This window comes from Melopsittacus undulatus, chromosome 7, assembly GCF_012275295.1.
Source record: "Melopsittacus undulatus isolate bMelUnd1 chromosome 7, bMelUnd1.mat.Z, whole genome shotgun sequence".
Taxonomy (NCBI): Eukaryota; Metazoa; Chordata; class Aves; order Psittaciformes; family Psittaculidae; genus Melopsittacus; species Melopsittacus undulatus.
In genome coordinates this window covers 13,677,165-13,703,590 of record NC_047533.1, presented here as the reverse complement: position 1 = coordinate 13,703,590, position 26,426 = coordinate 13,677,165, and the positions used below count along the sequence as shown (strand labels likewise).

Here is a 26,426-nt window from a genome sequence, read left to right as displayed (position 1 = left end):
CAACTAAATATCCTAGGGATTTGAGGTTATGTTCTAACAGCTTGTAAACCACACTTGCAAGTCCCGCTTATAAAACCCTTGGCCAAGGGCCCTCCAAATTTCTAGAGGCATTAGCTATGTTTTACAGCATCCCTGTATGAAGATATATTATTATCTTCCAACCAGGACATTGAACTACAAAGCCATTAGCCACTCATAAAAAAATTGTAAAGGGCATATTACACCATTCCGGCAATGGAACATATATAACCAAACATAAACCTTAAGACTACTGTTTGTTCTCTCCTAAAGCATTTAAAAATGTGTGAATAAAGAATTGAAAGGATTAACTTTATTTCTCAGTTATGTTGCATAGTAAACACAAGACAAGGGAGATGCATTAATAGAAATATATTTTATCAGAAGAAATTATATACAGCATGATACGTAACCATATGTGTTACTTCACCTAGATTTCTTGCTTACAGTTAAGAAAATAGTAACTATATATTGATTTTTTTTTATCAGTATTCGGGAGGTTTAAACCAATTCCCACATCCCATCTAAACAGCAAATTTTTTCAGGTTTTACTATAAAAGCACTGCGAGGAATTAAGAGTTTTAGTTTTCATAATATCTCTGTGATCCAGGAGCAGCACTCAGTTTAGCTGTTCCTGGGACTTTTCCCTCCTAAATAATACAGACTTTTTTTTAAAGCCCTTTCACAAGCCACAGTGATTGAAAACAAAGCAATACAAATCATATAGAGGAGAAATCCCAGATGATTAAAACAAAGATTAATGAGACTGAATTAACTTTACTACATAGAGTTAACCATATTAACACTAATATGATTCTGAAAAGTGTACCTATACAATAACACCACATACATAACAAAATATATGGAAGGAAAAAATAATTACATGCTGTTAGCTACGGTCCCTTCTTTTGAAAGGAATTATTGAATCTTCCATGTGTTGAGCAGCTGTTGCTATGTTTACGCATTCATTCATCCACTCATTCAGCTGCTACTTATTTAATTAATTATTCAATCAATTGTTCACCAAGGGACCCTATATGATCTATGTCTTACAATTGACCTCAAAGAGTGAGGCAGCTGAATGCATCCGATAGAAAATAGAGAAAGGCATTGCAAGGTTCACAACAATTATCCAGGGTTCAAAGCCAAAAACTATTTCTTCTAGTCCATTGTCATATTCCGGGCGGCACCCAAAAGCCGGTGGTATCCACAGCTGCAAGGAAAGAACGCGAGGCCAATATTAATCACCAGCAATACAAATCAATAGCCCATAATGACTGTGACCCCATCGAACTGCAAATTGGTTTCAGAAATGCCTAAGAAAATCCTCCCTGTTGCTTTGGGGGTACACTGAAGAGGTTTCAGCCTCTGCTGCTGCTACAGTTTTTGTACTACAACTAGAGCAAGCCTAGGCTCCCAGATTCCATGTTTAAATAAACAGTTCCCCAAAGGCGAAGTCACTTATTCTTCCAGAAGAAGAAGTAAAATTTACTTGCTATGAACTATAGAGCTTCATAATCTTAATATACTTATCAGACTTGAAAGGTTGGGAAGCTTTTGGCTATTAACTTGTGAATGATGTTCAAAATGTCTTACCGAAAGGTTGCAGAGGAATAAAAATGCAGCAATGTTCTTCAGAATTCTCTTGTAGTTAGTAACTGAGTTTCTACTGCAAAATGAGAAATCTGAGCCTGAATGCATGACTGAAATATTTTCCTGACTTGCTTCTTCCTTGGCTCCACCACCACCAATTTCTCTCCCACAGATGCTGCTTTTAAACAAGCAGGGTACCTCTCCATCATCACGAGTGGCTCTGTCATTGTAAATCTCTTTGTATGAGGGGGTAAGCGATAAAGTGTTTCCCCTAGATATAGTCACTATTCGAAGAGTTTTAATATCATCATTCACCTTGTCCTGCTCACGATGTATGGATTCAATGATGAAGAGGTTCTGAATATATTTCTCAATAATAACCAGGATGGAGTAGGGCAGGTTATACCAAGTGTATTTTGGATGCGCTTGGGCACAGATAATGGCGAGGATCGAGCCCCAGGAGAGGAGCCAGGACCCCGCAGCTGTGCCCACCAGCAGCTCTGCATCAAGTTTTCGAGCAGGGTTTTTTGAATTATCCAGTGATCTGTCTTCCAGTCTGTAGATGAAAAGGGCGACAATTCCAGCTGTGCACATGAGAGCCAGCACAAAGATAGCATGCAAGTAAAACATAGTAAGTGCCAACTCACTTTTGATTTTCGAACGTCCAATTTGGATTAAATACACTACAACTACGGCTATCGTGCTAGTTAAGATGATTAGTCCAAAAATCATTCCAACAGTTATGCCATGGAATTTGAATAGAGTTTTGTGTTGCTGGTGGTGCTCGACTTTGCGGCCGATGTTCTTCCACAGGACATAGAGCATTGTGGATGCTAGGATGTGATACTCTATATTAAAGGGGTACAGGTAATATATTCCTTGAGAAAATATAGAGCAGAGAGTTGTTGTTGTGCAATTGCATTGAGGTGCATGATCATCTAAAACTAAAGGAGAGGAAGAGATTAGTTACATCCATTATAAAGATTTATCACTTGAAGTGAATAGATACAATATAAATAAAATAACAAAACATAAAAAGGTAAGATTTCAGTCAAACAACACATTAGATGACCAAGTTAGCTAGCTAAGAAAAGGTCTTGCCATTAAATTCATTAATCTAACAAAGCCTTTGCAAGTTCACTGTAGTTTTCTACTTCACTGCTCAGGCCCTGAGCAATAATCACATCATGAACAAATGCTGCATCAAAGTGCACCAAACTTCAGCAGGGTCTTGGTAAAAAAGCTTTTTTATGACACAAAAAAACAGACCCCAAGGGCTTTGAGTTCTCAGTCCTTCAGCTTAGAAGGCTTTTATAGAAGCCCAAAGATCTGCGGATCAGATCAAGGACAAACTCAACAAGGAAAGGGCTTGGTTCTACTCTGATTTTTTATCAGTTATTTACGTAGTGTGGTTTCTAATACCAAGCCCACTTTATTAAAATGTTGTTTCTGTCTAGAAAAGAGGTCAAGTAAGCCACAGATACTTTTAGTCCATGCCCCAGTATAGTTTTAAGGTTAAAAAAAACCCAAAAAATTAAAAATCAGCCTTCTCCTTTTGAGAAAAACTAGAGGAATTATGAAATCCTGATCTCTCTGCTGTGCAGTCACTCACATTGCGAACCCCTAAGGCATCTCAATGAGCAATTGCTCATATTTGCAAAATATATGTCTTTAATGTGCATTTTCACAATGTATGTATTTATAAATGTGTAAACATACATGCTGAAGAATATATTTTTAGGCACTGATCTCAGATGTGCACCTGGAAGTTTTTCATTTGTTTTCTATAATTTTAGAAGAGAAGAGGAAATTAGAAAGTTGGAATTGGTTTGTCTCAAGCACACAGTGTTAAGAGATGACAAAAACCTGCTTTTGCAGTGGATGGTATGTTAATGCCAGACTTGTCTTGAAGACCACTACTTTGCTCCCCCTTCTTTCAGATGCTATTTCTGAGAGTTCATAACTGTATAATGATTCTGGTAGCAGAATAATGAGATGTAATATAAGGAAACTGCTTCTATTTAACTAGTAGAAATATCAGTAAGAGCCGCTAACTTCTGATTTACCTGCTCTCACCTAATGCACCAAGATTATGGCCACAGACTTAAACACAAGAAGTTTCACCTCAGCATGAGGAAGAGCTTTACATTGAGGGTGAAGAGCACTGGAACAGGCTGACCAGAGGGGTTGTGGAGTCTCCCTCTGTGGAGACATTAGAAGCCCCCCCTGGACATGTTCCTGTGTAACCTGTTCTGGGTGACACTCCCCTGGCAAAGGGTTGGACTAGATTATCTCCAGAGGTCCCTTCCAACCTGGCATATACACCATTCCATATGGATCACATACATGATAATGATATTGATCATATAACATTTCATTATGATCTGAACTATCAGCACACTACCATTTGTCCAGGAATGACTATGCTGACATAGTCATGAATGACCCAGCTCCATCCTACAGTGACAAAGTATTTTGTACATGAGTGTGTTAGAGCAGGGATACCAAAATGTACCAACCTTTTCACTTACCTATTGTTATGTTCCCAAAACCAAGCGTGATTAGTCTTTCCTTATGTTCATTCAGTTGATGTTTTGACTCTGTTAACACTCCATTTGTCCACAGGAGCAAATTTGTGAACACAGAATGGATAACTCCAAACCTACAAAATAAGGTGATTACTGGAGGAATCTGCACAGAGTATATCTCCATATAGGTTAAATTAAATGGATTAACTTTCTGTAGACAAGCTACATGGCACTATTTATTTGTCAGTGCAGAAGAAAAAGAAATCATAACTGATTTCTAAACATGTTCTGTAATGGAGCACAATGTTAGACTTCCAAAATTTACAGAAATACAATGGCCTAATGTATTAAAACATTCATAGGATGCTGTTATTAATTGCTATGCTCTCTTATGTTATAGGTTTTACTCTTTGGGCTGGACAAGCTCATGTTAATGACAGGGATTGAACAGTCTAAACAGGGTTAATATTTTGCAAGCCATATCTCAAAGCCTTCTGCAGTGCTTCTTCATACTCACTGTGGCTGGTCTTTCTTCACAGATACCTCCTTCTCTAACTTCTGGGCTATGCATTTTTGCCTCCTGGAGAGAGTAAAAGCTGACAGAGGGCTTTATTCCATCCAAAGTATTGGTACAGTGAGGTAGGTCTCCATGCATTTTGGAGACTCTTGGTCTCTGACAAGCCATTTCAGGCTTTGTGAAACAAAATAGCATTGGTGAAAGAACTGGTTAATGGTTCTGAACTTCCTAACAAAATCCACACGATAGTTCTCTGTTGCCCAGCACTCATCACTCTACTTTTGTAGAAGGTCTTCGTACCTCTTTCCTAGGCACAATTCTATCACCCACCATTCTGCCAGGCATGGTTCTCCTGCACCTGAAGCTGATACTGTTTCTTCACCAAGAACAGTTCCTTATTACTGCACTGTTTTCAGTGATAAACTTGCAGTTAGGTATTTTTAAAACCTACTTATTAACCAAGCTGATTTCACCAGCTGACATTACGAAGCCTTCTGTGATCAGTCTCCTCTTTGGCATGGGGCTTGAACACTTACCCAGGAGAGCAGAACAAATGGAAAACCTTCACCACAGATGATATTTCTAAGTAAATTTATTTTACTTCCTATAGAAACTGGTCAGCTCATGGACAATTTGAGGTAAGTATGTTTAGTGACTGTGTTTGCTTATTTATGTTCTATGTACAGATAAACTACATTAATCCACCTTCTCACAAAACCAAAAAACACATCAGAGCTGGCTCTGCTGCCTCCAGCACTAGTCCTCAGTTCTATAAGAAATGTGTGTATTCAGCTGTTTCAGGTTTAAGCTGTATTAAGCTGTTTCTTACCCTGCAAGAACCAAATTCTGGTGTCAGAAACATGCACAACCCTTACTGATTTGGGTACATAAGATACCACCAGGGAAGTTGTGTTTCCCAGTGCATTTGCACAGTTGCATCTACCACAGCTGACTGGTGTGCTTGACATGCTTGAGGGATGGGATCCCATCCAGAGGGACCTGAGCTTGAGAAGCGGGCTCATGTGAACTTCATGAGGTTCAACAAGGCCAAGTGCAAGGTCCTGCACTGGGTCAGGTCAACCCCCAGTATCAATACAGGCTGAGGGATGAAGGGGTTGAAAGCAGCCCTATGGAGGAGGACTTGGGGATACTGGTGAATGAAAAGCTGAACATAAGACAACAATGTGCACTCATAGCCCAGAAAGCCAACTGTGTACTGGGCTGCATCTAGAAAAGGATGGCCAGCAGGTCAAGGGAGGTGATTCCGACCTTCTGTTCTGCTCTGGTGAAACCTCACCTGGAGCATCATGTCTATCTCTGGGGTTTTGAGCATAGGAAAGACATGGATGTGTTGGAGTGGGTCCACAGGAAGTGCACAAAAATAACCAAAGTAATCAAATACCTCTGCTAGGAGGAAAGGCAGACAGAGTTGGGCTTGCTGAGCATGGAGAAGGCTCCAGGGAGATCTTATAGAAGCCTTCCAGTATCTAAAGTGGGCTTAGAAGAAAGACAGGGACAAAGTTTTTAGCAGGCCATGCTGCAACAGGACAAGGGGCAATGGATTTAAACTAAAAGAAGGGAGATTTGGACTAGATACAAGGAATATTTTTTTTACAATGAGGGTGATGAAACACTGGCACATGTTGCCCAGAGAAGTGGTAGATGTCCCACCCCTGATAATATTCAAGGTCAGGTTGTATGGGACTCTGAGCAACCTGCTCTAGTTGAAGATTTTCCTGCTTATTGCAAGGAGGTTGCTCTACGTGACTTTTAAAGGTCCCTTCCAACCCAAACTTTTCTATGTTTCTTTGTTCTAGTTCCAAATAGCGATTTCCATAAAAATCAATAAAAATACTTCTGATATATTTTACTGACTGCAGGTTGCTGATGCAGATTCCCTTTCAGTAGCTAAATACAGAGCACATAATATAGAGCATTGTCTCAAGAGATATACATAATGCTTCCTTCCTTCAAAAAAATCCAAATGATACTGTGGTATCATACATTGCCCATTTCCCTCTCTCATGAGAAAAAAAATTTATTCTGTGACTATTTTATATTATAAGATATAAATACAGATTATAAGGGTAAATGGATTTGCTTTCTATTTAACTGCTCTATTACTTTCTAGTTAACACAGTCAAGAGGAGAATCAATCTCTGTAAACTTTTACTGTTCCTCATACCGTAAAACTGTAGGTGTTGAAGCACACCTACAACTATTAGCATTCCATGTACGGACTGGATCCCCTTTACCTTTCAAGTGTTTTGAAAGACTGGATAATATCCTTTGCATGGCACCACAGAAAGTAGACCTAAATGAAATGAATACAGAGAAATGTCATTACACCAATGAGCATGTGTGACACTCAAAAAGGCAAGTGCATCTGCAGACAGAAACGCTAATGTTTAAATCCTCTGATGACTTAAATTGAGGTAGCTCCATCACCTGGCATGTGAAATAACCCATATTTTCCTGTGACATTTACTCAGAACCTCTCTGGCATGAAGAGCCTGAGATTTCTTGTATGCAAAGTCAGTGGCTCAGTATGACTTCCCAAAACATATTTTGTTTCTGTATCTGGATAGGGTTTTGCTTCAATGACAAAGGAAATTAAGCTGCCAGAGGTGGACATCAATATGATTACTGCAGGGCAAGGCTTGAATAATTTATTGAATATATAAACTTTTATTGAGGGAGAGAGATAAGTGAAAGGATGCCAGACTCGATTAATAAAACAGTGGACACCCAAGAAGCAAGAGAAAAGTTTGTACTATCAGTCTGAGACAAACACATTAAGAACCCAGCAGCTGCACTCAAGGATAGTGCAGAAAACTCATCTGGGGAATAAAAAAGTGAGATAACAGTACTGAGTTAGCAAGTAAAGGAGAAAGAAGCATAAAACTGGGACAGTCTTTTTGTGGGAACATAATGGAGACCTCAGGATAGAGATTGTTGCTGACACAAACCCAGTCTCAAGTGCTGATAAATGCAAGGAGAATGATATCAATATTATTCAGGGATGTTAGGGCACAGTTGGGACTCCTATTTACTCAGAATAGCTCCTACGATACTGAGCTTGACAGTAGGTGAGCTACTGGGAGAGAAATGGTCCAAAAGGTTTCTCTTAGAAATCTGTCTGGTTTGGTTTTCCAGAAATGGTCTGGAAAGTGTGAAGAACTTTGGGTTCTTTTTCAGTAGTGAGAGTAACTGGAAGTCCATTTTATCACTAAATATGCCAATTAATGTAGGGTGCCTATGCCACCCAGCACTGAAATGTTCATTCACTCCCCTACTGATGTGTTTATCAAAAGGAGGTGTGAGGACTGTAAAACCCCAGATGTAAAGACTAGAAGATATAATGGAAAATTCAACTTAAACAAATTGAAATTAGCACCTTACTTTCATCTAATGCCGTGTTCAATTTCCTATTCTGGGATAGATGCAGTAAAATCTAACAGCAGAGGTGGAAGTATCCTTCAAAACTTAAAAAACAACAAAAGTTTTGAAGACCTGTTCAGTTGTTAGAGTCAAGAAGACAAAAGTCAGTAAGGTAAAGAAATAGCATAAAATCCAATATTTGTTCACAGAGTAGTCATTGCCCCAAAGGGACATCTGCCCAAAGGGACAAAGGCTGTGCATTATGTGAAAGAGCTTAATACACAGCATAAAGCACAGCCTGCCTTGGAAGGCCAGGTATGTTCATTGCTTGCACAGGTGCAGTATGTAAAACAGTCCCAGTTTTGTGCTTCTTTCTCCTTTACTTGCTAACTCAGTACTGTTATCTCTTTATTATTTTTTAATTTAACAGCAGGTATCAGGATGCCTCATTTAGTGTAAAACACAAACATATTCTGTAGAAAACACATCTTTCAGTGTTTAGATGACACATAATTAGGGATGTTCTTTGCTGTTATTTCATCCTGCATTTCAAAGACATGATTAGATCTGTCTGAGGTAAGAGGTAGCTGTTAAATCACTTTTTGACTTTTTCTTTGATTGCTCAGGCAAACATTCGAGCTTTCATTGTTTTAAGCTAAGCAGATGATAAATTCAACAACATTGGGTGATGTAAAATTTAAATTAGAATTCAATTTAAATTAGTTCCCTTTGTTCAGCATTGTTAATACACTGTTTCTTCTACACTCGAGTTCACAGTAGCTGGAAACCTTGTGAGCCCAGGGTCACTGAATGCAATGAAGAATGCTGCATGCAGATCAGCAGGGAAAAAAAGTCTTAATTTCTTTGGTTTGTTTTCATAGCTAAAGCAAAGAAAGTGCAATACACAGAGAACAGATATTACAAGAATGTGAAATTAAGATTATTTTAACCGAAACAGAATTTTACCCTCAGAGAAAAAAATACAAAAGATCATAGTTACTGCTTAAATTTCAATGCTTTTTTTTTTCTTAGAGAAAGCAGAAAAATTAAGGTTGTTCAAATGCTCTTTTCTGTGTAACTACAACTGCTCAGAAAAACTTTCTGTTCTTTCTGACTGACTTACTGATTGCGGAGAGTGCATTAAATGACCTGGCTACAAGCAAGTATCTTAGTTGAGTGGCTTTTTCTTTCTTTTTTTCCTACAAATCTACTGACAGGGACTCGAAGAAATTCAAGTCATAAGCAATCAGCTATGAAGTATACAATATAGACCTAAAACCTTACAACAAACAAGCAGCTAGAATATTTTACAGGAGTCATGTTTGCTACTGTATAGCCACACATAAGCATACCCGAATGCTTCTAGAAGGAAAATCCACATTTGTTTGTTATAGGAAAGGTGAGCAAGTATTTTATAACCAGCCAGGAAAGGTTTTTTTTCCTTTTGAACTATCAGGCCTCCCCCCCCTAAACCACAAAGGGGCATCAGGATAAATTGAACTGAACTTGTCTGGCAAGTCCTACCTATAGAAACAAGTGAATTGTCTTTAGCCAAGCTGGTCATTTCAGCCTGAAATTTCTGAAAGTTAAATATTTATTTGAACTGGAATTAAACCCATGTAACTTCAGTTCCAAAAGAGCATTTTTTTTATTATTTCTTTTTTGAACCCATGTGAATGGTACAGCTGAGCAATTTCAGGTTCTAAAGCCTGAATTTACACATAGAAAGGATATACGTGAACAAGAATTTAGCCCTCAGAAGTATCCTGTGATATGCTTAGAAATGAAATAAGCGTGAAATCCATTGATGACAAGAAGATAAAATACATTTTTGGTAAGAAATACATTTTTTGTAAGAAATAATATAAAACTGCAACCAGTAACTTTTACCTGTAAGATGGTGTGCACAGCATGTGTAACAGGAAAAATGCCCTCAGTTGGTGATAAACAGTTTGAAAAATCAATATAATATCCAATTTTAAAAGAGTCCAGAACTAAAGTAATCGCTGCAAATAGTGTAATCCCACCTGCAAATGAAAAAGATATTAGAAAACATTAATATACAGTTACAGTGTCTAGAGACAACTTGTACAATATACTAAAATCTGTTTAGGGAAATAAAAGTCAATCAATATCCGTGTTCTTGCTTAGGGAAATACAAGTAGACCAATGTTCATTCAGATAATTGTCTCAATGTAGAAAGTCCCTCTAATTTGTGAAAGCCTCTGCCCAATATGTTACAAAAGTACATCACAGTACACAACTTGCATAGTCAGTGTAGAGGAGCCAGCCCAGCAATGGCCAGGACCTGGAGACACTCAGCACCTCACAGATGGCTCCTGGCTCCCTGCAAGGTCAGCCTCTCAGGTAACGGTCGCATTGAAGCAACTATACAGCACATGAATTAATGCTCTATACAGCCCCATTGCAAACTAGACAGTTCCAGGGAGCTGAACAATCATGTTACAGTCTCCTGGCCCAAGAGCTCGACAGTAAGAAGTAACACAATCACTTGGTATGCCTTCCCCATGGTTCCGGAGGTTACGCTGTAAGTCAGAGACCAGAACTACAATGAGCTGTAGGGTTTGTTCTCCTAGAAAGGAACCAAAGATTTCATTTCACTATTTTTTCTACACATACACAAAAGAAACCCTAATAAGTTCCTCTATGTATTTTGTATCCTAAAGAACTTTCAGAATACATGTTTCCCTTTGTTTATTTTGTCTTTTTCTTTTCAGGAATGTAAATGTGACAAACTTATTCTAGGAAGCTATACGATAATACAACATATATTACTAAATTACTGGGTTTGTACCTGTATGGCCAAGCACTACTGGCAATAAAATTACTGAATCAAACTCCGGAGACTTCATCTGTTTTTTGCTTTTTTTTTTTCCCCTATTTAAGCTTTCGCTTGATTTAACTTGGGCTAATTTAAATTAAGACTATATAAAAATCTATCAACAGACCTTAAGTAGATCCTAAGATCTAGATCAGCATCATTGTCTTCGTATTTCTTTGTAATTCTGCATAGAATAAATAATATTACTTGTGTTGATTTTAATGAATATTTAGCATTTAAAAAGGACCATAACTTAATTTCCTTATATGCACCATGTTCCACCTGAGTTGTGTTAATAAAACATAACACCACTTTAATAATTTATTTAGTTAATAATACATTTATTGTTAAAGTGGCATTGATAAAAATTAAGCATAAATGTTAAAATATAATGTATTTTTTGTTAGTATTTCATTCAACCTTTAAAATTAAACAAAAATAAACTTCATTTATTTTAACCACAAGGTTATGAATTCCAGTAGGATTTTATGTTTCTGTTTTACAATTCCTTTATAATAAAAAGAATGTCAAATTACTGACAGTGTAATTTCTACCAAGAGATAGAAACCTTTGTTCTCATATTTCAAAATCTAAACCCCCTGCTCTGTACTTCAGGAATGTGTATAAGCCCATGCATATTGTTTATATATGCTTATTTTGTATTATGTCTAACACATGTAACAGGACCGGAGCCCACATGTAAATAGATGTGCCATTTTCATTATGTATATATAGCAAACGGCATTATAAAATGCAAAATTCTAGGCTACTCTTGAGATCAAATCATACATTCACTTTCTTATTTAAATAATTTTAATTATTCTAAAATAAATCAGAGTTGGTTCTTCTGAAAGAGCTTTACCTGAGGTTATTGGACCTGTTCTGGGCAAAATGTTGAACCAGATGACCTTAAGAAGCCCCTTCCTACTTAAATCTTTCTATGATTGATTCTATGAGCCATGGTTTGTGTAGAAAGTATGCAGGAAACAGATTGTTTTGTGGGAACTGCAAGCTGTCCTGTTCCCACTATGTAGATAATTAAAGAAGAAGAATTGCTGATAGTGCACCTTGGTCTTGAGTAAACCAAGGAGTGTCTGGGTGCAAGGTCGGGCTGGGAAACAGCCTGGGGAGTGATTGTTTATAGAATGGAATTTATAGTGACTGAAAATAGTCACTGGAAATGATGTAGTTGCTGTTTGGTTTTATGGCTCAGACCCATATCTATACGATATATATTACCATGCTTGAGTGAATAAAGTGGAACTAGTTGGGAAAGCAGTGTGTGTGTGTGTGTGTTTAGCATCTTTCTTTACAGATGCTGCACTGTTTCACTTTTCTCTGAAAGATGTGTGTAAGAGGGACTCAATTTGTATTATAATTGTTTCAATAAGAAGGTAAATGCTGTCATCTGAAGCAAAAAGATTATAAAAATCTTTCACAATTACTCTACAGGTAATTGTGCATATGTTGTCTTTACTGAGTATTTTAGAAAGGAATTTAATTCCTTAGTCACGACACTAGTAAGTTAATTTCCCAATGAATTCATGGTGTGGGATCAAGCCCTGATGAAGTGCTATACTGAAGTAGCAATGTCAGAGCAAAATGGGTGGAAAACGTGTTTTATAATGTAAAATTTCTGCATCCTTGCTTACATTACTCTTGAGAGAGGCTCAGCAGAATAGGATCACATGGGACTTGTTAACTAAAAGGAGCAGGAGGAGGGAAGGCAAGACAAGGTACACATTTGGGTTTAAATTCATAAAAATAAAGAGCAAACTCGTATTAGTGATGTCTCGTGCACTGTACACACATCTTGTCTTTACAAGGATGTCTTGTATTGTAGTTCTACTCTGTCTTGTTTCCTTTCCACAAGATCAGTATTTCAGTTGAATAGTTTTACACCCCTTTCCAGCAAACCATTGGGGGGTGGGAGAGGGGGGAAAGAAACCACCACACCAACAGCAATAGCAAAAAACAACAACAAAACAGCCCCATAGTTTCTTTCACATTGAGTACTTTGATTTATGTCTTAGTATCTCTCTTCATGTTTCCTTTACATCCATCAGAGATTAGTGGGGTTCAGTCAGTTCCCATTAAAATCTATAGCTTTGCCATTGTCCTCTAAGGATTAGAAGGCTTTATATGACTCATTTCTTTTAATATTTGTTTATTTCATTTATTCAAATGATATCTTGATGTTTCTGGCAATCACACAGGTGGTCACTCTGTAAGCATATGCTAAGTATCCAACATGAATATTTAAGGAGCTTCAATCATACTAATTTGCTTAGTCAAAAATCAAAGCATAACATATAATGACCATACATATGGTATGCTAATGGTTTCCTTGTTAACTTTGTCTGATGGGAACTTCAGGTTTATATACTAATATCAAATACTGGACAAATACGAGTATTTATAAATAAGGGAGTTAATTCCACTGGTTTGCTATTTCTATTTGAAAGTTAAAGAAACATGAAATGATTGCTATTGAGCACTGTATTATTAAAAAAAAAGAGCTATTTTTCAGAATATTCATTGAAACCTGTATATTTGAGGAGATAAAAGAATAGGATTTTCAGTATGGCTAAGTGCTGCTTAATTCTATTAACCGTCAAGACAAAAAAGAAAAAAGCCATAATGATACAGTTGCAAAAATGCCATTCTAAACTTGAAATATTGTTCAAAGAATGGATGATCCAATGCAAGCAGTAAATAGATACAAGTTGAAGTCTGCCAAAAGCTTTGTAATTTATTGTTGACTTGCTGCTTATGTGTTAAACAGATGCTGTGCTGCTGGAGAAAAAGTAAAGCCATTGGTGAAGCCAATTGATTTTCATTTTGCCCTCTTTGGCTCACTTGGCTGAACTTCCAAATAATGATCAGAGAGGTTTTCCTGACAGGGGATGAACTCAAGGGAGTAAGTCAAGGAAAGGACTTCCTAACCTTCCCTGTGATTATAGGATCAGGAAAATTGTACCTTGTTAAAGACAAAACTCACACTGAAACTTTTCCCGCACTCAGACTGTAAGAGTGGCTCCTGACTACCACACAAGCAGGAAGGCAACTGTGCTCTAGGGTTCACGCAGTTGATGTGTTGGTACAAAAGGCTCGAGGAAATCTTCCTGTGGGCAATTCTTGTAAATTGACCATCCATCCTTCTAGTGTTGTTAAGCATGTTGTTAACTCCTTTTTTTGTTAAATCATAGAATCATAGAATAGTTAGGGTTGGAAAGGACCATGCTATTTCAACATGTGTCATAGCAAACCGCTCTACTGCTACTGCTTTTACTAAAGTTATATTCACAGTTTGAATTGAATCATGGAAATACACTCATTTTAATCTGTTTAACACATTTGCCCTCAAAACTAGAGCAAGGAGATAGACACTTCAAATGGAGCTGATAGACCTAGTCAAAAAATGCAGCAAGCTTTCTGTGGAAAGACTTGAAGAAAATTTTCCCTGTCCTTCTCCAATTTGGAATTTTAGTCTTTCAGATAAAAGATCTCTATGACAAAACCATTGATATAGAGGAAAGTAAAGGAGATCTTGGCAGAGGAATTGCTACCTGAGTTTTTCCTTAGCTCAAATAAGTTTTCTTTTACCAACAGAGGATAAAGGAGTTGTACAGGCTTCTTGTAACTACAAGAAACTTCCAAGAATAGGAAAGTGTAGGTCTCTCCCTAAGGGCGAATTTGTTGAATTGCAGCCTAGACATCCAAGAGAAGCCATGGAAGCCGCACCACTTGAGAAGCTAGTACAAAGAGCCATCCTGTGCTGGGAAAAGAAATGGATAAGGTAACCTAGTAGTTCAATCCAGTATCTTATTTCTAAGTTTCTGTGACTCCTTATATCCTGTAGGACAAATGAAATGCTGTGAATGCCATGCCAAAAGAAAAAGGGCAGGGGTCCTGTTGTAGGAGAGGAAAGGCACCCTCTAAATAACAAAAGCATAGCTTGGTCCAAAATAGGATCAAGTTAAGCCTTACATTAATGAATTTCAGGAGGTTGTAAGCCACATGAGCCAATAAATGAAAAATGACTGAGAAGTAATTATTGTTTTGGAAAACAGTGAATAATCAAGGAGAACAATTTAGCAGCTGTTACATGAATTCCATACATCTCAGGAGAGAGTCTACAGACCATGGCTATATGCTAGACATTAAGAAAAGAAAGTAAGGTTTTCCCTGTGCAATTCATACAACACAATTGTTAACAGTTGCAAAAAAAATGAAAGACACACAAGCACTGAGACCAAGAACAAATGACATTTCTACAACACAATCTTACTTCTCAAAATATCCAGGTTTTAGACAATTCTGGGATTTTCATTTAGATACATCATTAGCTGTTGTGATAATTAACTTGTTTCATTGCTAGTAGGTAGGAAATATTTTGTGGAAAAGATGTCTTACACCACTCCACTTAAAATACCTATTTTCCAACCTAGCATTTAGAGTGCTGAGACTGGAAAAGAGATTGGTAAAACAGGTCTTGGCTATTACTCTACATGGTGCTGATGTAGGTTGTTTCTTTTTCTTGGGATCAAGAAACACATCATTGCTGTCACTATTACCCTGTAAGGTTTCCTCATCTACCTTCTCTCAATACACCTACATATCCTCACCTTAGTACACACCAGACTCTGCACAGAAGGGCCATTGCATCCCACCACTACCCTTGAGGACTTGTACACTTTCCCTACAAGCTAATGCTAGCTTTAGATTCCTTGTTTGGATGTTTTATGCATTAATCTACAAACTGATCTGGCTAGGAAATTTTGTCCTCTTCTAACTCTAGGTGTTTCCAAGGCATTGTTGTGCACATATAAATGGGAATCTCTATATACATTAGTATAGAGAGCACTTGAGGACTTTTCTGAATAAAGTAGCCTAAAGTAAGTTGGATTACATTGTCTGGAAAAGGTGATAATTCCAAAAGGATTGCATGACACCAATAAAACTGCCTCCTCCACTACTTGCGTTTTATTTTTCAAGTGTTGCCACACCAGCCTGGTAAGGAAAAAAAGGCACCAGAGCTTTCAGCACTGTAAATGGTAGGTTGGAAAGCAAGGATGTTTAGCAAACAACTCTCCCATACAATCTCCTAGTATGTTCAGCTTATGTATATATTTACTTTAGAGTGCACTGCATGTGCGTTAAATTCATGAATACCAGGATGCCTGCTGGTAGTAATGGAGAGGGTAACAAAGTGGTAGCAGACATAGGTGATGGCACGGATGTCCCCAGCTCGGTATCACCCTTTGTGCCACCAGCCAGTACTTACACTTCAGCCAGCGGGCTCCAGCGTGTGTGTCCTTGTCCCGGATCAGCCTCCTCTGTGTGCAGCTCCTGCAGAGGTACCACAGCATCCACAGGAGCTGGATGAGCATCAGCGTGATGAGGTAGGAGAGCAGGTGGCTCTTGCTGATGCCCACAGCGTGCACAGCCCAGGCGAATGTGAGCAGCAGCCCGGCCAGGAACAGGTTGATGCCGTACTGGCTACTGAGGATCTCGGCGTTTTTCTGTGGGTAGCTGCCGCCCAGGGAGTGGGAACCGACGGCTTTCTCCATCACCCCGCCGCCCTCCAGGTGCTGCAAGCAGGCGGCCCCGCTTCCCCCAGGGAGCTCCGAGGCTGGGGGCTGGCCCGTCCCCCACCGGCGGCTGGGGGCGGAGCGGGACCGCCGGCCCTCACCGTGCCGCCGGGCGTGGGCTGAGGGGGTCCCGGCTGCGGGGGAGCCTGGGCTACCCATGGAGAAGGCAGCCTGCCGTGGGAAAATGCTGCCGAGGTTTTGCGGAGCACGGGGGTCTTAGTGTAGGCTGAGCCAGCAGCTAGGGCAGAGAGGAGGGTAAGGGAGGTTATCCGGGAGGTGCCACTGCCCTGCGGAGGGGCAGGGAGCCCCGCAGGGCTGGCTGCAGTGAGGGACACGGAGCTGACGTTCGTGTTGATAGAGACAACTATCAACATGGAGCAGAACATGTTCCCTAGATAGGGAGGCGGGAAAGATAGCGAGCGGCAGACAAAACACCCCCGAAGGTTGGTGGCCGGCTGGAAAGCTGAGGAACTGCCAACGTGTGGGAAACTGTCGGAGAAAGGGAGAATGGGCGACGGATGGAGCCTGCCTCGAGGCCGGGAGCCAACAGCCAGCGATGCACACAGGCGGCAGTGGGATCACCCACCACACGTTCATGCTCTGGGCCTCACAGTCCACCTTCTTTTTGGCAATTGGTGCTTCCATTGGTAGGAAATAACCTTGATGTTCAGGAATTGCCTAAACCTTTCCAAGACAGAAATTTACCTTAATCTTTTCTTAGTAAGTCCTGTTCTGACAAGAGTATTACAGCAATTGCTAGCTGGAGTAGCATCTACTCGGCTTGAAGTAGCAACAACTTCAGTAAAGACTGCAGGGTTTAGTCTACTGTTTATTTATGCAGTCACTTTCCCAATTTTTATGCCCATTTTAAATATTTGCCATTTTTAATTTCAGTTGCTAGGTTGTAACTGTGACCCATATCATAAGCTACCAAGGTACACAAACCTCAAGACTTGGAGCACCAGTTGGTTGGCTACAGGGGTTGAGAGGAACTTAGCTCAGTGTAAAACACTAAATATTTCAAATGGTATTTTGTTTGCATACAATACAAATTCCCTTAATTCTAGGCATTCAGGTACCTAGCCGTAGCTTGGAGGTCAATACCAAGACAGACTAATCCTTGTTCTGGCCAGGCAGGTCTTACATTTTTACCCCATATCTGTTGGCAGCATATCAGATGTCCATAGCATTGTTTTTTACAGTGAGTGACCTATGTCTCACATGAAATTAAGCCACTGGTTCAGCTACATCAAAATAAATTAAATAAATGAAAAGACATCATCTATCTCACTCCACTTCCACTGACAAAACTTAGAAGAGCTTTTAAGGGTTTTTGTCTTCTGAAACCAAATATTATTAAAGTTTTTTTCCTGAAATAATAAAGGACAGTTCTGGACTTAATATGTACATTCCTGATGTTCACATTCCTCCTAAAGAACAGGGAAGAAATACAAAATAGCAGAAGGGTGGAATGAATGAATTCTAGACAGTTACCTACGTAAGTAAGTGTAAGGAAGCAGTAGCTCATGTCCTTTATTCATTTTGCCCTGTTCCCAAGAAACAGCTATTTTAAGCCATTTTGCTTTTGAAAAATGCACTTAACTGAAAGCTAGCTTTGTTTCAGTCAGGCCCATAACAGCAGTATAAACAGAAAGCATAACTAATCAAACAGTTAAGGCTTCAACCACCTCTAGGTCAGAGCTACATCCATCATTATTCAAAGCTTATGGAAGTGCCAACTTCTACTTCTAACTTATGTAATGTAACCTTTAAAGAATAACAAAGATGCTTTCATATTACAGAGCTTCAGGATAACTGTGATAAATTATTTTCACCGTGTGGACTATTTACTTCAAGATTATTCTAGAGCATCCCTTGTTACCTGCAAAGAGCTCTTTGGTGCCAATACTCATTCTCAACCTCAAATGAAATCAATGTAACTTGATACAGAAAATACCTACAGTGGTCTGCAGCCAGCTAATACATTTAAGCTTAGGGAGCGGTAGGGATTTTGATAGCCTAATAACTGTTTTCAGCGAACTATTAAGATACCTCTTTCTACTTTCTTGCCCCAAGTTCTTTATTTTATGGTAAGGAAAATAACAAAAGCAAGGAGTTCACAGAACTGTTAGTGGCAAAAGCATTTTGTCAGGTCACCTATTACAGTGAACACTGCAGTGCAGTCCCCAGGAACAGTCAAATTAGTTAAAACAAATAATGAACACTAATTGATCACTTTTGTACAAAGTTTATTATGTCCAGAAGAACAAATGTGAAAAAACATGTAGTAAACAGTAATTTTAATTCAAGAGTACAAGGCAATCTAAACCAGCTGGAGCATTATATAGCTGACAAAAATACAGTGATAATTTCCATCCCTGAGCAGCACTGCTTTTTAAATACCGTAATAAACAAGTTACTCAAATGTACCTGTGTATGCACATGTAAAATAGTTAAAAATTGTTAAAAGATGAAGATAAGCAACTCGCCTTTTAAAGATGAAGTACAACTGGGTTTGGAAAACTTAAATATTACATTTAAACAGATCAAGCTGTTAACTTACTCTATGAGCTACTTAACAGCAGTGCTAAATATATTTTAGTCTGGTTTGACTGATCCTTTGTATTGAATACCAGTAGCAACATTTTTCCACACTGAAACAGTAGCAGCCACAGACAATGTCTATTGTTTTCATTACTAAATACTTCATGTATTTTGTACTCAGCAAAATACATGTGTGTGAATGTGTGAATTTGGTGTGAAATTGAGAGTCAGAACGAAAAACACGGTCTCCTCTAACGGTCCAGTCTTCAAGCACCAGTCCCAAGGAGTAAATTTCAACACGTCAATATCCAGCTTCTACATTTTCCTCTCTTCCAAAAGGTGTGGGTGTGACAGTATCTAACACAAGGATCTATATAAAATGGTCAAGCAATTAGATGGTGCCCAGGTTTCCAGATGCTTAAGGACCTCAGCCAAGATGAACAGACAATGTTGTTTTATTTTCCCAACTGTGCATGACTTTTTGCATTTAAATTAGTATCAGCCTCTTTACTGCTGCAAATTGAAAGAATCTAGTATTAAGATCCCAAAAGATTTGAATTTTCAAATGAAACAACCTGCTTTGAGCAGGAAGTTGGACAAGGTGATCTCTGCAGTCCCCAGAGATAAGCTTTATAGGTTGCTTCTAACCCAAACTATTCTATGACTTATTACCCAGCTGTTTAAAAATGAAATATAAATAAAAGTTTTACAAAACAGTGAGGAAATGCTTTATGTCTCTAAGAGAGGTAAAACCTATGTATCCTTCACTTACTTACTAATCAGTTGCTTTCTCCAGCCACTGGCTGACCCATGGTTATGTCCATTTGATTTATAAATCAGGCAGTATAATAATTACAGTATCAGTTAGCACAAACAAGCAGTATTAGAAACAATAAAAGCATTGGAGTGTTACAAAAGTGACATTCAGTTGGCAGGATAACAGTTGCTCGAGTCCACATGAAGCTGAAAGAAAAAGCAAATCCAACTTTAACAAAAATACAGTAATGCTGTATATACTGCACAAGTTTGTCCTAATTTGATATTATTAGTTAATGATTTTGAATCACCAAGTAATAATTTGGTCCTTATTATTAGCCCAATAATTATCTGGCCTAATACAGAATTAACAAATTCTGTGTAACACAATTGACTTGGCTGTTCATATGGAAAACCAGAATGTTTTCGTAAGATTCAGCTGTTCAGGATATCTGTAGTTCACTTGTATTTCTTACTTTCTACATACAAACTAATACAGAATGGTCATTCTAGTCTGTTAATACAACCAGCTCTAATACACTGAAATGTGTCTTTCTCCCAAATCCTTCCAGTGCTCAAACAGAACATAGCTAATGGCAGAACAAACAAACATGGTTTGAAGAAGTTTGCATCAGCAAGTGTGACTGAAGCTCCATAATGCAGTAAAGAGGCTCTAATCAAATACTGTATTTTTCAGAAGTCTATAGGTGTTGTCAGAGTATGACTTAATTACCTCCTTAAAAAATTAGGCTTTGTGATGTCTAGAGAACAGGAAAAATGGCAACACTAGTTTCAGTTTGCTCATGCAAACAAAATCTGTGTTTCCCAGCCATTAAATATTTTTGCCTACAACTCTGACACTGTAAGAGGCTACACTCAAAATCCAGCACTGTCTCATTCTTCTTGATGTGCTCATAAAAGTGCTCAGAGACTTCCTTACTAAAAGGATTTATGATGGCAAGCAAAACTAAAGAGGCTTCCCCACATTCCCTTGAGAAGTATGGCAAAGAAGACCTGCCAAAAGGAGTCACTTCAATGGATGATGTAGACCCCTGTGATACAGGGGACATCCCTTACCCTACATACCGAGCCTTCTTTGATGCTTCCTTAAGCTTTTCCAGTTTCATTTGAACGGTATATTCCAACAAAAGATGAGAGAACCTGCTTTCAACATAGGAGTTTTTCAAGTCAACAAAATACCCAAGTTTGCCTTTAAAAGGTTGTGGGGTCATTTTGCTTTGTTTTTGAAAGAACAAAGAACTTCTGATACCTGGCAGTTTTCCAGGTAGCAGGTTGATCTGTACTGCTCAGTCTGGGAAAAGCTTCAGGTATTTGGGCTATATGCCCCCAAATCATCCATTCTCACTAATCACTTTTTTTAATCATCTAAAATGGAATCATAGAGAAGAAAAAAAAAAGTGTATTGTTCCCCTTAAGATACTTTCATGTTCTTCAGTCATTCTATATGCCACAAAATGTCAACATTCTAGAAGTGTACACAAAACAGAGAGGAAATTCTTACAATCCTTAAATGTCTAATAAAGCAGTTCATGCAGAAAGATACATATTTTTTGTGCTTAAACAATTAAATTATTTACCTGAAGGATTTATCCCAGGAGTGACACAAGCATCACAACACCCATAAACTGAATGAAGAGCAACAAAGGCGTCATAAACGACCAGACAGGCCACAAGGCAACATTGAAGCTGCAGATAAAAGCAGGAAGATTTTGGTAAATTCAACAGTAAATACACAGAAAACATAGTACCTGGAAAAATACTTGTTTCTTTATGAAAACAAAAAGGAACCAGCATCTACTTATTAAATTGATAGTTTATTTTACCGCTTATTTGCTGACAGCTCATCCTAAAACTTCAGTAGCTGCTGCAGATTTTACACTGAGCAAATCCAGTCAGTCCCACCAAGGGTAAAAGTATCTTCTACTTTCAGAATATCTGTATGGCTTGTATTAGCAATAGTACAGCCAGCAGGACTAGGGAAGCAATAATCCCCCTGAACTCAGCACTGGTGAGGCCACACCTCAAATACTGTGTTCAGTTCTGGGCCCCTCACTACAAGACAGACATTGAGGTGCTGGAGCAGGTCCAGAGAAGGGCAACAAAGCTGGTGAAGGGTCTGGAGCACAAATGTGAGGAGAAGCAGCTGAGGTAACTGGGGTTGTTTTGTTTGGAGAAGGGAAAGTTCAGGGGGGACCTTAACACTCTCTACCTGAAACAAGGATGGAGCAAGGTGGTGGCTGGTCTGGTCTCCCAGGCAACAAGTGATAGGACAAGAGGAAATGGCCTTAAACTGCAGCACAAGAGGTTTAGGTTGGATATTAGGAAAAAAATCTTTCAGTGGAAGGGTAGTCAGGCATTAGAATAGGCTGTGACATGGTTTAGTGGTGGACTTGGCAGTCATGTGGTAACAGCTGGGACTTTATCTTGAAGGTCTTTTCCAACCTAGTTGATAATATTATTTTATATGAAGCACCTGAAAATTAACTACTCTTGTTCTCCCATGAGCATACATGGCAGCTGAGAAAAGCCTTAATTTTTACTTCCAAACAAGCAGATTTAACTGAAGAGAAAGGAGGAAAACCAACTTATTTTACAATTGGATTACAAAGATTAGATTTGACTATAGGGAAGCTTTGTCTTTAGACGTCCTTTTTTCCCAGCATTGAAACAAATACTGACTGAAGTGATTCAGATACAACACCTAAACTAGAGAGAACAACCTTTCATGCAAAGAGTAAACAAATATACTGGCACATATGTATATAATTTTTTCATTCATGCGCACATTTGCTCAATTCTGATTCCTATAATCTCAGAAAGTAGCTCTTACCAAAAGTACCATTCTCTGACAAGATATAAACCTTAAAGCTCATATAATAGCCAGAAGTATAAATTTCATTATACATTTGCTACTTATGGATTGTTTGATAATGAAGACCTTTGTATTAGAAACTGATCAGGCATGATTTTTTCTCAGCTAAAAAATACTCATTGTCTTAACTGGGCCAGGGCAATTCAAGGCACAGCTACAGGTTGGGCAGAGAAGAGATTAGAAGCAACCCTGCAAGAAGGACTTGGGGGTGTTGGTCGATGAGAAAATGAACATGAGCCAGCTTCAGTGTGCACTTGCAGCCCATAAAGCCAACCGTATCCTGGGGTGCATCAAGAGGAGTGTGACCAGCAGGTCAAAGGAGGTGATCCTGCCCCTCTACTCTGCTCTTGTGAGACCTCACTTGGAGTATTGTGTGCAGTTCTGGTGTCCTCAACAAAAAAAGGACATGGAACTGCTGGAACAAGTCCAAAGGAGGGCCACGAGGATGAGGAGGGGACTGGAGCACCTCCTGTATGAAGACAGGCTGAGAAAGTTGGGGCTGTTCAAGCCTGGAGAAGGCTGCGTGGAGATCTCATAGCAGCCTTCCAGTATCTGAAGGGATATATGGATGCTGGGGAGGGACTCTTCATTAGGGACTGCAGTGACAGGACAAGGGGTAACAGGTTAAAACTTAAACGGGAAGTTTAGATTAGATATAAGGAAGAAATTCTTTACTGTTAGGGTGGTGAGGTACTGGAATGGGTTGCCCAAGGAAGTTGTGAATATTCCATCCCTGGTGGTGTTCAAGGCCAGGTTGGATAGAGCTTTGGGTGGCATGGTTTAGTGTGAGGTGTCCCTGCCCATGGCAGGGGGGACGGAACTAGATGATCTTAAGGTCCTTTCCAACCCTAACTATTCTATGATTCTACAACATGTAAACCTTACAAACAGCTATCAAAGGTGAGCAATTTACACTAACAGAGCTAAGAACTTCAGTTTTCCCCTAAATTTTCAAGGCAGAAAATAACCAGTACATCTACAAGTATGCTTCATATGCAGTTTCAACAGCTGCAAGTTTTGCTCTGTGGATGAATGTTGAAAGTGGAATAAATTATGCTACGTAGAACTGGTATTGTCATCAATGAAGTTATTAGAATTACAGCAATTACGCTTGTTATAAAATGATCCCACTAACACAGTTAGACTTGCTCAGTTTTAGCAGAAGTTTGTACAGTGTTTGAACTTACCAAATCGCTGCTGCAATAAAGGTAGCTGTTGTGATAGGTATTAGTGCTGGATACTGTGTATCGTAGTCCTCAATGCCACAATACCATTCAAGATACAGTATGCAGTAAAAGGCAACAGATAAACATGCAGCCAATAAACAACTGCCAGAGGCAAGCCACCAACTGTGGGGATGGAAGCATGGTAAAGCATGTTAAGCACAGGCACACTGCAGTTTGCACATTAATCTTCATTCTCGTCCAGCAACAGAACAGGCAATTATACAGGTTGGCCTAGAGTTCCTGCAGTTTTTTTCTTAAATTACTTTTACAAAATACTTTTTGCCCTTCTAAAGCTGTGTAATACACATCACTGAGTTTAATTTTCCAATGCAATGCTCCTGTCAATTATTATTCCCTCAAGTATTTTGGAAATACAATGAAACAGAACCTGTCAGTGATCTAATACACTACCACACCAAAAATGCTTCATCAGTAATTAAACAAAATAGGCTCCACTGCAACTGTGCTTCTCACTATAAATCAGGCTACTGGTTTTGCAACAGAAATGTTGCAGAAAGCTTTAGTAAGGTTTCAAGTTCATGAACATTCAAATTTAGCAGTAGAAGTTTCAGCAGTGAAAAAGTTTCTTCTTCAAAAAGAAGAAAGGTGGAGATGCTGTGACCTCGCTGGCCAACCTGTACCAGGTCGCAGTGAAAAGGTGTTTCCTGATGTTCAGAGGGTAGCTCCGATGTTTCAGTTTGTGCCCTTGGACCTGTCACTGGGCACCACTGAAAAAAGCCTGGCTGTCATCTATGTATCCTCCCATACTTATATGCACGCTAAAATCCCCATGAGCCTTCTCTTTTCCAGCTCTCTCTATTCCTACTGTATCTTTTGTTTATCCAAGACTTAAAACACAGTGTTCAGATTTAACAAACTGAGTAGGGCTGTAAGATTAAAACACAAATTCCTTTGTAAGAAAAAGTGCCTTACCTATCTGCTTGAATAGTTTCTTTAACAGTTTTAAAAAAATCAAAGTAGTATGTCACAGCAATTGATGCCAAAATCCAGAAAGCAGAATGAATATTCAGTCTGGCAAGAGGCTGCTTCTTCTTTTCTACAGCTGTAGACTCTTCTGTAAATAAGAGCATAATTACAGCACTAAGGCCAGTCATTAAATTGAGGAGGATTATAGTTACGTAAAATACAATGCTTTACCCTTTTAATTCATTTATCTTTGAAGACTTTCATATTTGGTATAATATGCTTTGTATTACAGAGGAAGTATTCTAAAAAGATCTGAACATTTCCTGAAATAAAGGACTAAGCAAGGTACCCTTAGGTAAAATATAAAGCACTAACAACCAGCACATTCTGTGTCTGTTGTATCCATTTAGGAAATTAACAGCTGACTAGATTTTGTAAGGGTTATTTAACTGATTAAAAACCTAATGGTGTTACTAAAGCATTTTTATCAATCTAGCATACAGACAGTCAGGTTGGTATTTCCACTTACTACTTATTTCTATCATTTTTTTTTATATAAAAAAAAAATCAGGCACAAATCATTTCCTTGTGCTCAACTGCAGCTCCTTCACAAACATGAGATGCTCAGTTTCATTTCAGGAGCTAGCCTGATGCCTGCCTTCAGCAGGTAAACTACAATTACCATTATGCAGAAAAATGTCTTTTTTTCCCTCACTAGGGAGGAAGACAACAGAGCAAGCAGATCAGAAAGCATCATTTTTGTGCATGACAGTAATCAACTAACACAATATTTATATGCAGGGTCAAAAAAGGTGTCTTTGATGTTTCCTACTTTGAACGCTATCATTAGAAGTTACTGGCGGGGCGGCCTCTGTGCCCCCAGCAGTGGAATGTATACCGACTCCTGCACATGCACCATCACCAGCCGAGCGCACTAACAGCTCTGATGGAGTTTACAGGCGGGTTTATATTTTATTTCCTAGATCCGTCCTCATCTCCTGCAGCTCAGGTCTGCAGCATTTAACCACTTCACCCCATCAGGAAATCCGCGGCTGCACGTCCCGACACGACTCACGTCTCTCTTGTCACATCGCACTGTCACGGCCAGGAACCCGGGGACAACCGAGCTGGCCGCAGCAGGCAGCACCCCTCCGGCGGAGCAGCGCACCCCGTTACCGAGGAGCCCCCTCGCTTCTACCGTGAGCAGGGCCGTCCCCTGTCCACCCTCCCTGCCCTGGCAGTGCTGTCACACGGCCCGCCCAGCAGAGCCTGGCTCCGCTCCGGCCCCCAACACCACGCACCGGCCGTCCCTCCGCCCCCGAAAGGCGGCTGCGGCAGCAGCGGGTCCCGGGGCTCTGCTCCTGGCCGTAAAGGGCGCCGGAGCCTCGGGAGCGGGCCCTCGCTGCTGCCGCCGGCTTCCATCTTGGGCCGCTCCGGCAGTGACGCGAGCGGGGCGGGGAGCGTGGCGGCCGTTGGCGTGAGGGGCGGTGACCCGGGGTGTAGGGGCAGGGGCGGGCAGGCGGAAGAGTGGCCATGTACAGGATAGAGCTTACCGACGTCTTCCCGAGTCCCAGCGGCGGGTAGGGAGCCGAGCGTTGCTGGAGCGC

At 39.6% G+C, this 26,426-nt stretch overlaps 2 protein-coding genes across 2 annotated transcripts; both read right to left on the bottom strand.

The window, feature by feature from the left end:
* Window positions 1-1,060: 1,060 nt before the first annotated feature.
* On the bottom strand, window positions 1,061-16,452 carry OTOP1 (otopetrin 1). Its single transcript, XM_005148560.1, has 6 exons — window positions 16,167-16,452; window positions 9,928-10,064; window positions 6,912-6,970; window positions 4,143-4,273; window positions 1,615-2,555; window positions 1,061-1,231 (listed from the first exon to the last, which is right to left on the bottom strand). Exons 1-6 carry the CDS (start codon window positions 16,450-16,452, stop codon window positions 1,061-1,063), a joined length of 1,725 nt encoding a protein of 574 aa, XP_005148617.1.
* Window positions 16,453-18,701: 2,249 nt separating this feature from the next.
* Window positions 18,702-26,257, bottom strand: TMEM128 (transmembrane protein 128). The gene is made up of 5 exons (XM_005148491.2): window positions 26,121-26,257; window positions 24,826-24,967; window positions 23,854-24,015; window positions 21,372-21,480; window positions 18,702-19,980 (listed from the first exon to the last, which is right to left on the bottom strand). Exons 1-4 carry the CDS (start codon window positions 26,239-26,241, stop codon window positions 21,381-21,383), a joined length of 525 nt encoding a protein of 174 aa, XP_005148548.1. The 5' UTR covers window positions 26,242-26,257; the 3' UTR covers window positions 18,702-19,980; window positions 21,372-21,380.
* Between the last annotated feature and the right edge of the window lie 169 nt (window positions 26,258-26,426).